The following is a 12147-nucleotide window of genomic DNA, read 5'->3' as shown; positions in this document are numbered from 1 at the left end:
CATTTGAACTTGTATATGGCTGCGAGGTTAAGGGGCCATTACAGTTGGTGAAGCAGCAATGGGAGGGGTTTACACCTTCTCCAGGAACTACATTCTGGACTTTGTAACCAACCTACAAACCACCCTCCGTGCCTCTTTAGCCCTTGCTAAAGAAAACCTAAAAGATGCTCAAAAAGAGCAAAAAGCCTGGTATGATAAACATGCTAGAGAGTGGTCCTTCAAAGTAGGGGACCAAGTCATGGTCTTAAAGGCGCTCCAGGCCCATAAAATGGAAACGTCGTGGGAAGGGCCATTCACTGTCCAAGAGAGCCTGGGAGCTGTTAATTATCTCATGGCATTTCCCACCTCCAACCAAAAGCCTAAGGTGTACCATACTCTAAAGCCCTTTTATTCCAGATAATTAAAGGTTTGTCAGTTTACAGCCCAGGGAGGAGATGACGCTGAGTGGCCTGAAGGTGTCTACTATGAAGGGAAAAGTGATGGTGGTGTGGAAGAGGTGAAACTCTCCATGACCCTTGGGTGTATGTAGTGACAGCGGATCAAGGATCTGTGCACTAGCTACGCGCCAACGTTCTCAGCCACCCCAGGACTGGCTGAACGGGCATACCACTCCATTGACACAGGTAATGCTCACCCAATTAGAGCTCACCCAACCTTACCAGGTGTCTCCTCACGCTAAAACTGCTATAGAACAGGAGATCCAGGATATGCTACAGATGGGGGTATGAATTTAATGTGCTCTCTTTCGGGCTGCAGAATGCACCCGCCACCTTCCAAAAACTTGTAGCTGGTCTCCTAGCAGGATTGGGAGAATATGCAGTCGCCTACCATGATAATGTGGCCATATTTTCGGATTCCTGGGCAGAACACCTGGACATCTACAAAAAGTCTTCGAGTGCATAAGCGAGGCAGGACTAACTGCTAAGGCTAAGAAGTGTCAAATAGGCCTCAACAGAGTGACTTACCTGGGACACCAGGTGGGTCAAGAAACTATCAACCTCCTACAGGCCAAAGTGGATGCTATCCAAAAGTGGCCTGTCCCAAAGTCAAAGAAACAGGTCCAATCCTTCTTAGGCTTGGCGGGATATTACAGGCGATTTGTACCACAATACAGCCAAATCGCCGCCCCACTGACAGACCTAACCAAAAAGAAACAGCCAAATGCAGTTCAGTGGACTGAAGAGTGTCAGAAGGCCTTTAACCAGCTTAAAGCAACACTCATGTCTGACCCTGTGCTAAGGGCCCCAGACTTTGACAAACCATTCCTAGTAACCACAGATGTGTCTGAGCGTGGTGTGGGAGCACTCTTAATGCAGGAAGGATCGACTCAAGAGTTCATAGTATCATAGAATCATAGAATATCAGGGTTGGAAGGGACCTCAGGAGGTCATCTAGTCCAACCCCCTGCTCAAAAGCAGGACCCATCCCCAATTAAATCATCCCAGCCAGGGCTTTGTCAAGCCTGACCTTAAAAACTTCTAAGGAAGGAGATTCCACCACCATCCTGTCGTGTTTCTCAGAAAGAAGCTGTCTGAGAGGGAAAGCCACTGGTCAATCAGTGAAAAGAAATGTTACGCCATTGTCTACACTCTGAAAAAGCTACACCCATACATTTGGGGATGGTGTTTCCACCTGCAAACCGACCGTGCTGCGCTACAGTGGCTTCATACTGCCAAGGGAAATAACAAAAAACTTATTTGATGGAGTTTAACTCTCCAAGATTTTGATTTCGACATACAACACATTTCAGGAGCTTCTAACAAAGTGGCTGATGCACTTTCCTGGGAAAGTTTCCCAGAATCAAATAGTCCTTAAGATGTGGAAAATATTGTTAGTCTTTATACAGTTAGTAGTATATTTAGAGATGTATGTGTCTTATTAACTCTCTTTTCTCCTAGAGCTCCAGGAAGAAATCACAGCCAGTATTTCACCCTATTTGTGATTTGGGGGGCATGTCATAAATATAAAGGGAAGGGTAACCACCTTTCTGCGTACAGTGCTATAAAATCCCTCCTGGCCAGAGGCAAAATCCTTTCACCTGTAAAGGGTTAAGAAGCTAAGGTAACCCCTCTGGCACCTGACCCAAAATGGCCAATGAGGGGACAAGATTCTTTCAAATCTGGATGGAGGGACAAAGGGTTTGGTCTGTCTGTGTGATGCTTTTGCCGGGAACAGATCAGGCATGTAAGCCTTACAACTCCTGTAAAGTTAGTAAGTAATCTACCTAGAAAATGTGTTAGATTTTCTTTTGTTTAATGGCTTGTAAAATAAACTATGCTGGAGGGAATGTAAATTCCTGGTTTTGTGTCTTAAGGTTTTGCCTAGAGGGATTCTCTATGTTTTGAATCTGATTACCCTGTAAAGTATTTACCATCCTGATTTTACAGAGGTGATTCTTTTACCTTTTCTTTAAATAAAATTCTTCTTTTAAGAACCTGATTGATTTTTCATTGTTCTTAAGATCTAAGGGTTTGGGTCTGTGTTCACCTGTACCAATTGATGAGGCTTATTATCAAGCCTTCCCCTGGAAAGGGGGTGTAGGGCTTGGGGAGGATATTTTGGGGGAAGACGTCTCCAAGTGGTCTCTTTCCCTGTTCTTTGTTTAAAACGCTTGGTGGTGACAGCATACTGTTCAAGGACAAGGCAAAGATTGTGCCTTGGGGAAGTTTTTAACCTAAGCTGGTAAGAATAAGCTTAGGGGGTCTTTCATGCAGGTCCCCACATCAGTACCCTAGAGTTCAGAGTGGGGAAGGAACCTTGACACACCCTATGACAGCAGGTCAAATAGTTGTAGATGCAATTCATTTGTCTTTCCTGATACTCATTCTTGCTATCGCTTTACTCTTTTCAGACATACGTTTTATGTTTTCTTGCCATTGTGTTACATTTCTTCATGGCACAGAATGAGCATGGCTGAAATTTTCCATGACTAGAGGCAGAGATCAGATGATTTGGTTCATGCCAGGAAAGAACGATGAGATCACAGTGTTGCTGCTAAGTGTTTGGGGGTGGGTAAAATGCTGCTTTCTCTAATATGTATATTAAACAGGATGCTGCACATTACATCAGTTGCCAGTGACCACATTTCTGGACCCACCTCACTCTATAGAACTCCTCACTTTGTCTCAGGCAATCATTTATACAGCTCAGCAGAATTTCTGTTTTTTACCTTCAAATCTTACCAGAGGAATGTACAGCAGAGCCAGTAGTGTAGAAATATGTCATACTATCTTGGAAATTATTCCAGACTGGAGCAGCTGCTGAAACAAGCTTTGCAAGGTGTCTCTGACATCACTTGCAACCACACAGCCGCCCCAACTGTAAAGGTAGTGCAATCTAGTGTTTACATATTCAGACATTTTAGTCTGCAAATTATTGCAGGTTTGGATGGCATGCAGCTGTTTCCTGAGAACCTTTGTCTCTGTTCTTCATTTCCACCCACACATTTGCAAATACACAGTTTTCAACATGCTTCACAGCTTCAGGTTGGCTACTTGTGCAGGAAAAAAGAGAAGATGGGAAAACAGGCCAAAGTGGATGCTATCCAAAAGTGGCCTGTCCCAAAGTCAAGTGGCCTGTTTCTTATCCCCAGTTAATATCCTCTCTTCCAGATCAAGAATAGAGTGCCTCATGCAGTATCCTGAGATGATGGAAAGGGCCCCCCCACCGACCCGCATGAGTTTGGCATTCTTAAAGAAAGTTTTCAGTAGGGAATGCCTTTGTGCGAGAGCCAGCGCTTCAAGTATCATCCAAACTAGTGCTGGTTTTTTTCATATAATACAAAGCAGAAAATCCTTTCCCCCCTTTTATAGCTGATGTTGAGTTTGATTAAGGGATACGTTCAACCCCTTAGTTCTTCTTTGAATGGCCTCTGCATATTCTCACATGTGGAATCAAGGTCCTTGAGACATGGGTTCCAGTATCTTCTGGGGTGCAGTGTCTGTCTTGGGCTGCCCATCCCCAATGGTATCAAAGGGGGAGCTGCCCCAAATGCTTTTCAGTTCCTGCCATTAATTTAGGGATTCCTAACCTAAAACTCAGAAGAAGTGGGAAATCTGGATGTGGAGTTTGGATTCCAGTTGCAAGGAACAGTTCTATCCCTTTACCAAATAACATTATTGCTTTCACTTCCCTGAATCAGGCTTCTGCATTCACCTGGCACAGTGGTTTGTAAATTGGGTTCAAATTCACATCTCTTTTAAGACTCTTCTGCACCTTAATATGCTTTTTTCTTTAGCCCAGGCTTCGTCAGCCTTTTTTAACCTGGCACAGGCAATGATGATATAAAGCTAAATTTTGTAAGGTGAATAATGACACAAAGAAGTCCAGAAAATATCACCTTGGTCATCTTTCTCTTCTGAATAGTAAAGAGAATGGTGCAATTCCTCAAGGAGTCAGTGGACAATATAGATTAGTTGGCAGTATTTAGAGCTGTTTCAGAGTAGCAGCCGTGTTAGTCTGTATTCGCAAAAAGAAAAGGAATATTTGTGGCACCTTAGAGACTAACCAATTTATTTGAGCATAAGCTTTCGTGAGCTACAGCTCACTTCATTGGTGTAGCTCACTTCATTGCTGTAGCTCACGAAAGCTTATGCTCAAATAAATTGGTTAGTCTCTTAAGGTGCCACAAGTATTTAGAGCTATTTGTCCAACAAATTCACACAAGTAACACTGTCACATTAACCAGAAACAATCTAACTACTTGAGGTGGGAACAATATCAACTGTTCCCTCTTAACCCCTCTATCTTAGAAAATAAAAAAATAATAAAAAAATAAAATTGGAAATTTAGCAGCAGATGCATAGCATGAATGCAGTCAGGATGTCTCTTGTAAACCTCAGGCAATTAATACAAGGTTAGTCAGTCACTTGCCTTATCTGTCAAACAAGTAATCTGAAACAGAGCAATGGTCTCACCCAATACAGTGTAATCAAATACTATGCACTGGGGTTTCCATAGTTTCAACCTATTTAATTCAGCTCAAAATCTGCAGACTAGGTAACCTCCAAAAAATCTGATTGGGACATGTTCCCAGTGGATGCCTTTTTGTTTAGTTGGCATGGCTACTTCACATAGACCCTCTTTCCAGACTTCTTATCCATAGAATATAATCTAGGAAGAACAGAAGCCCTATAAACAACACCCTTTAAACCTCAGTACTCTCTCACATGCTGACAACTCAACATTATATCTTAAGCTTGCTTTCCTTCAAATACCGTTTGTCCCAGTTCAAGCAGACTGTCACTAATACCAAAGTATGAACAGTGAGACCATGGAAAATTTAGGCTAACCATAGTACGAAACCTGCCTTTCTTATCATTTCTTTTCTATCTAAAATTCATCATCTTGTATGGAAGTTACTATGTGGTATGAGGAGAAAAATATGAACTTTAAATAATGTAAACCTGCATTTTTCTCTTTATTTATACATTTTAAATACATTACAAGAAGACAAAGGTAAGATCTTAGTAACGTGTAATAAATCTGTATTCTTGATTCTTTGTTAGGTGCCAATTTAGGCATAAACAATGCTAATTAGCATATGATTATCTTTATATAAAGGATTTCCATGAGGAATATGTAATATTGATACAAACAGGAAATAATGTAAGTGTGGTAATATGTGACACAGTCATTTTGTACTGGTTGTACTATACCAGTGGTCACCAACCAGCCGATCACGATCGACTGGTCGAACCTAGAGGATCTCCCAGTTGATCGCGATCTCTGGAGGTGTAGTGTGGCTGCCACTAAGGCAGACTCCCTGCCTACCCCGGGCCACGCCACTCTTGGAAGTGGCCAGTGCAGCCCCGCAGCCAGGAGGGACTTGGGGTAGGCAGGGAAAGCTGCAGGGGCAGTGCTTGCAGAGAGGGGCAGTGCGTGGAGCCACGTGCCCCACGCCCCTCCCCAGGGGCTGCAGGGGCTTGTTGGCCCCTTCCGGGAGTGGTGTGGGGCCAGGATATGCTGGGAGTCTGCCTTAGCAGCAGCCACACTCAGCCTCGCTGCGCCAACCGGAAGCCGCCGGAGATACGTGTTGCCCGGCAGCAGGCTGCACCCCAGTCCTGAGCCCCCTCCTGCACCCCAAACCACCTCCTGCACCCCAAGCCCCACTGCCTCCCAGAGCCAGCACCCCAAACCCCCTCCTGCACCCCAGCCCTGAGCCCCCTCCCAGAGTGAGCACCCTGTACCCCCTCCAGCACCCCAACCCCCTACCCCAGGCTCAGCCCAGAGCCCCTCCCACACTGCAAACCCCTCAGCCCCAGCCCAGAGTCCACACCCCCTCCTGAGCCTCAACCCCCTACCCCAGCCCAGTGAAAGTGAGTGAAGGCGGGGAGGGCGAGCGACTGGGGGGGAGAGGGATAGAGTGAGTGAGGCGGGGCCTCGGGGAAGGGGCGGGGCCTCAGGGAAGGGGTCAGAAAGATCTTGGGTTGCCCTTAGATTCAAAAAGTGATCTTGGGCATAAAAAGGTTAGAGACCACTGTACTATACTGATGGATGAATTATAGTTTCTGCAATAGCTACAGACAACTATATCCAAATTCATATATAAGACATTATCAATCTGTGAAGTATCTAAAGTAGGATTTATGAAAGCTAGAGATCCAGCTCTATTCAGTGTCATCTTATTGAAATGTAATTATATAAATACTTAAATGAAGTGCATACACTACTAGAAAATAATATTTCCTTTTAGTGTTTTACTGAGCGGATAAAGCAGCTTTGTGGTATCACAAATAGTATCACAAGTGTTGTAGTATCACAATTAGATTCACTACGCTTTTAATACCAAATATGGCTTGCTCATTTTTTCCCCTACCATTAAAGTTTAACAAGTAATAGTCTTATTTCTTTAAACTAGAAAAAGTATTTAATTGCATTTAATTAAAATAGGATAATTATTTAAATCCAGACTCTGTGAATTACTGCACTTTAATCTAGAAAATGACACTTACTATTTGCTTCTGCTTCTGCATAAATTATATATGTTACCTGTTTTAAGAATCTCAGACAAGCAACCAAGCATGCCTGTCTATCTACATCTATATATGAATGTAGTGAGTACTATTTCTAATGAAGATATAGAAAACTAATTTTCACTTCAGAGTTTTAGGGCATTTTATCTGTCTACCCTCTCTGTAATTTTTAATGTATCGCAGTTTCATGGCTGTTGCTTTGTATCTCACGTGCAACTTTATTTTTCAATTCTGTGAAGGAGTTGAGGGTGCAGTTTGTGTGAATGATTCTGTAGAAAAAGGGCCTGATTCCACAATAGGACTGCTCAGTTGAACAGGGCTTACTCGTGTAACTAAGGGTTTCAAGGGCAGGTCTTAAAGATGTATTATAAAGGGAGGAGCTCACTACTCATTGTTCGTAGTATCCTTTACTTTAAAGTCAGTACACATCACTGGATTAATGTCAAAAGTAGATAATGGCAGGTACAAAAAGTTTATGGAATTACCAGATTTTTTTCTAAAAGATAACAGGTTTCAGTACAGGAAAGCAGTATAAATGTACTTGATGACAAAACTTTAATCTCCTTTCTCTCTTTCTTTAATCCACAACAGGTGCTTTTCCAGCAAGAGCTTTGTATGCCCGAAAAGACTTACTTCAGAGACCTACACATGTTGCCACCAAAACTTTCCAAGCCTTACGTATATTTGTGAATGATGAGCTCCGCGAACTCTATGTAGGGTTGAAGATAGCTGAGAAGTTTCTGAAACCTGGAGGTCGACTTGTAGCCCTTTCTTTTCATTCGCTAGAGGATCGTATCATCAAACGATTCCTTCAAGGAATAGATGTTTCAGAAAAGTCCAACCTTAACATAAGACAGAAGATAAGACAAGGACAAAAATATTACTCAGAACAAGATGTGGAAGAATTCTCTAGTGAAAAATCCAACTCAAGGTGGACATCTATACAGAAAAAAGTGCTTACTCCCCACGCTGCAGATGTTCAAGAGAACCCAAGAGGAAGGTCTGCCAAACTAAGAGCTGCTATCAAACTGTGAAATAAAGTAAAATAGTCTGATTTTCTCTTTATATTAAATATACTTTTGTAAATTTTCATCTTTCAAACTGTACAGAGGTGGTCAAATTGAAAAATAAAAGGAAAGAAAAAAATTGATATCTTAGGAAAGAGTCTTGACTTCTGTCTTCAGTCTTCAATTTTAATTAAGCTGTGGAATTGAAACATGGAGCATCACATGGTAAAGCAAGTCTAAACCAATGGGCATAACTAATATTAATTTCTTTAGAAAAACAGTTCTTGAAACACAAGGCTCAGATGTCTATAATAGCAACCCTTGTATGTACAACTTAAACATATAGGGCTTTATGCACCTATTTATCCACAGCATAAACTCCCATTGAACTATTCCAACTTCAGTCCCACAATTGATCATGTTGTGCCTTATTGTTTTAACATATACATTCTTTAAAACAGCTAAAATTTGAAGTCTATTTAAAACTTCTTGTATGAGAAACATCATAGATTGAAAATTAATATTGGCTCCTTTTACATCTGTTAAACAATTTATTTTTTAAAAATTGATATAAAAAGTAGCTTAGGTTTCATCTGCTTTAACTTCTCCCTCCCTTTACAAAAGAAAAAAGAAAAAGAAGTGTTCTCTGATTTGGACAATCAAAATGTGTGGCAGAATTTCACTTCTGATGAATCAGTAACTTGTCTGACTAGAGGAGGAAACATGATTTCTGTCTCTGAATTTGAATGGTTATTACACTAGCTTGTAAAAGAAAACTGATTTTAAAACTTCAGACCTAATTCTGATCTCACCAATTTTATACTAGTGTAAGCCCAGTGACATCAGCAGACTTATTCCTGATTCAGAGCTGAGCAAAATTCCTTTGGTAACATTACACTGATATTGGCAAATTTCTCATAAATACCTGGAGATATGACATTGAATATGCAAATCACTGATATGAAGTCAGAGATGAATAATAATGGGCACTTTATACTTTTCTGAAAGTGTACTGTTTTTCCCAGTTTTCATTATACATAGTATTAAATATTAAATACAAACATTCCACTTCAAATAGTAATACTAAATGTTGACATCTGATAGAAACAACAGACTGTATTTAAATAGATATTTTCCCCTCCAAACATTATATATGAATAGCTTAAGTTATTTTTGGTTAAGGTCCTACCTTGAACTGCATCCCCATTTGAAGTTTTTAAAAGATTTTTATGGCTGAAATATTCAGGCTCAGAACAATGTGGTACTGTGTTTTGGTGCAGGTAGAGACATGCGATTGCAACAAAGGTAAGTGCTGTATTAATAATATCAAAAAAGATAAGGAAGAATCAGTGCTGCTTCTGACTAATTTCATAGGGTTATCTCCAAAAACCCAGCCTTCCCATTTCCATAAGTATGGTTGCTCATACCAGCTGGGTCAATATATCATCAACATAGGGAGAACATATTTCCCACTGCAAATATTCTTTCAATCTGGCTTATTTTGTACTCGCCTGGAGTTTGCCAACCCCCATAAAAATCTCTGGGTAGGGTTAGTTGAAGCATGCTTGTGTATCTTGAGCTGTTCCAGTTTCACTCAGTAGATAGAGTGGCATACGTTTGGATACCACTTTGAACACCTTGTTGTATAATGGTGCAAGTAGAGGCTCAGAGCACAGAGAAGTATGTGGGATTCCAACAGAGTTAAATGCTTATTCAGTAACAACCTTGAAGTCTCATGGAAGAGTCAGCAGTATTTCTGGGGATAGTGAGGCCTAATATTCTCTCTCAGATTAAGCTCTGTCCAGTACACAGAGAGGCAGTAGTATATTTTAATTCCTTTACAGTGGTGTGATGCATTAGTAGGACTAAATGTATTTCACTTGTTGAAAATACCACCTCATTGAAAATCAAACTAGACTTCTCAGAGGATGAAAATTCATATATGTCTTTTCTGGAATTTTTACTTCCAACCTGAACAACATGCATTTCAACACAACCAAATGCAAGGTGATACATCTAGGAACAAAGAACATAGGCCACACTTACAAGGAATGCAGAAATACTAAGAAGGTCTTGGGGGACATAATAGATATCCACTTGATCATGAGCTCCTAATATAATGGTATAAAGGGCCAACAGGATCCTCGTATGTATAAGCAAGACAATAACAAGTAGGAGTAGAGAGATGGTATTATCCATGTACTAAAGTACTGTCTCTTTCTGGTGTCCACACATGAAAAGGGATGTTGAAATATTGGAAAGCATTAAGAAAACAGCTACAAGAATTATTTGAAATCAGAAAAACATGCTGTATAGACGCTTAGAAAGTTCAATCTATTTTGTTCATCTAAAAGAAGGGTAAGAGGTCACTTGATCAAAGTCTGCAAATACCTACATGGAGAAGAGACAGCTCTTCAATCTAACAGAAAAAGGCATAGCTAGCTGAACTTAGCCAAAGGTGCACATTTTAAACTGTGATAGTATTTAACCACTGTAAGAATATACCTGGGGATGTGGTAAATTCTCCATCACTTGAAGTCTTTAAATCAAGACAGAATATCTTGCTAAAAGATATGCTGTAGTTCAAACAGAAAATATAGGTTTGATGCAGAGTTTATTGGGTAAGGTTCTTTACGTCTTTGTTGAAGGAGGATCAGATTTAGATGATCATAATGGTCCCTCTCCGTCCTTAAAAATCTATGAATCTATGACAGCCTGATGAGAACATATCCTATTTTATTTTTATTGAATAGATTTTATTCAAACCTTTTGGGAGAAATCCTGGGCCAGTTGAAGTAAATTATGGTTTTATTGACTTGAATGGTAAAATCCTGGTCTCATTGAAGTCACTGGGGGTTTTACCATTGACTTGAATGGGATCAGGATTTCGCCCTTTCAGTTTTGTAACTGAAAGCATTTTTAATTAACATAAAGATTAAAATCACCTGAACTTCCTAACTTCAAGATATTGTGGTTTGCTAGAAAAATATGATATTAATCAATGTTGCTGCAGTACACGTGTTCACTAAGTCACATAATCAGTTTTACTGATTAAAAAATTAAAGGCTTGATCCTGCAGTCCATATTCAAGCAAAGAAAGGACTGCATGTGTGTCATAAATATAAAGGGAAGGGTAAACCCCTTTGAAATCCCTCCTGGCCAGGGGAAAGCTCCTCTCACCTGTAAAGGGTTAAGAAGCTAAAGGTAACCTCGCTGGCACCTGACCAAAATGACCAATGAGGAGACAAGATACTTTCAAAAGCTGGGAGGAGGGAGAGAAACAAAGGGTCTGTGTCTGTCTGTAGTCGTCTTGGCCGGGGATAGACCAGGAATGGAGTCTTAGAACTTTTAGTAAGTAATCTAGCTAGGTATGTGTTAGATTATGATTTCTTTAAATGGCTGAGAAAAGAATTGTGCTGAATAGAATAACTATTTCTGTCTGTGTATCTTTTTTGTAACTTAAGGTTTTGCCTAGAGGAGTTCTCTATGTTTTTGAATCTAATTACCCTGTAAGATATCTACCATCCTGATTTTACAGGGGGGATTTCTTTATTTCTATTTACTTCTATTTTTTATTAAAAGTCTTCTTGTAAAAAACTGAATGCTTTTTCATTGTTCTCAGATCCAAGGGTTTGGGTCTGTGGTCACCTATGCAAATTGGTGAGGCTTTTTACCAAACCTTGTCCAGGAAGTGGGGTGCAAGGTTTTGGGAAGTATTTTGGGGGGAAGGACGCGTCCAAACAGCTCTTCCCCAGTAACCAGTATTAGTTTGGTGGTGGTAGCGGCCAGTCCAAGGATAACGGGTGTAATATTTTGTACCTTGGGGAAGTTTTGACCTAAGCTGGTAAAGATAAGCTTAGGAGGTTTTTCATGCAGGTCCCCACATCTGTACCCTAGAGTTCAGAGTGGGGGAGGAACCTTGACAATGTGTTATCCATTTTTGTGTTTATTGTCCATTACTTTGGATAAATTACTGGCAGTCATTTGCAAGCCTATTTACAGAGGTTGCTAATAGTTTGGGGAAATTATAACCTAAAAAGTCAATATTTACCCATAGTAATAGGACTGTGGTATCTGAAATACTTTAGTTTCCCTAATCATAGAGACAAAAAGAGGAAACCATGCTATTTCAGAAACTATTTGTAAATTCCTACCTTTTATTAGCA

At 40.5% G+C, this 12147-nt stretch overlaps 1 protein-coding gene across 4 annotated transcripts in view; it reads left to right on the top strand.

Annotated features, from left to right (window-relative positions):
- METTL15 (methyltransferase 15, mitochondrial 12S rRNA N4-cytidine) overlaps positions 1 to 8201 on the top strand; it is a 191178-nt gene extending 182977 nt beyond the window's left edge. For all 4 annotated transcript variants that reach the window (XM_078853241.1, XM_078853240.1, XM_078853242.1 and 1 more), the window contains one exon: positions 7566 to 8201. In XM_078853241.1, coding sequence (XP_078709367.1) covers positions 7566 to 8008 — 443 coding nt within the window. In that variant the 3' untranslated portion in view covers positions 8009 to 8201. The remainder of the gene's footprint in view (positions 1 to 7565) is intronic.
- The last annotated feature ends 3946 nt before the right edge of the window (positions 8202 to 12147 follow it).

This window comes from Lepidochelys kempii, chromosome 6 (assembly GCF_965140285.1).
Source record: "Lepidochelys kempii isolate rLepKem1 chromosome 6, rLepKem1.hap1, whole genome shotgun sequence".
NCBI classification, from domain to species: Eukaryota; Metazoa; Chordata; order Testudines; family Cheloniidae; genus Lepidochelys; species Lepidochelys kempii.
Note: the sequence above shows the minus strand (reverse complement) of the source record. Positions and strands in the feature narration are given on the sequence as shown.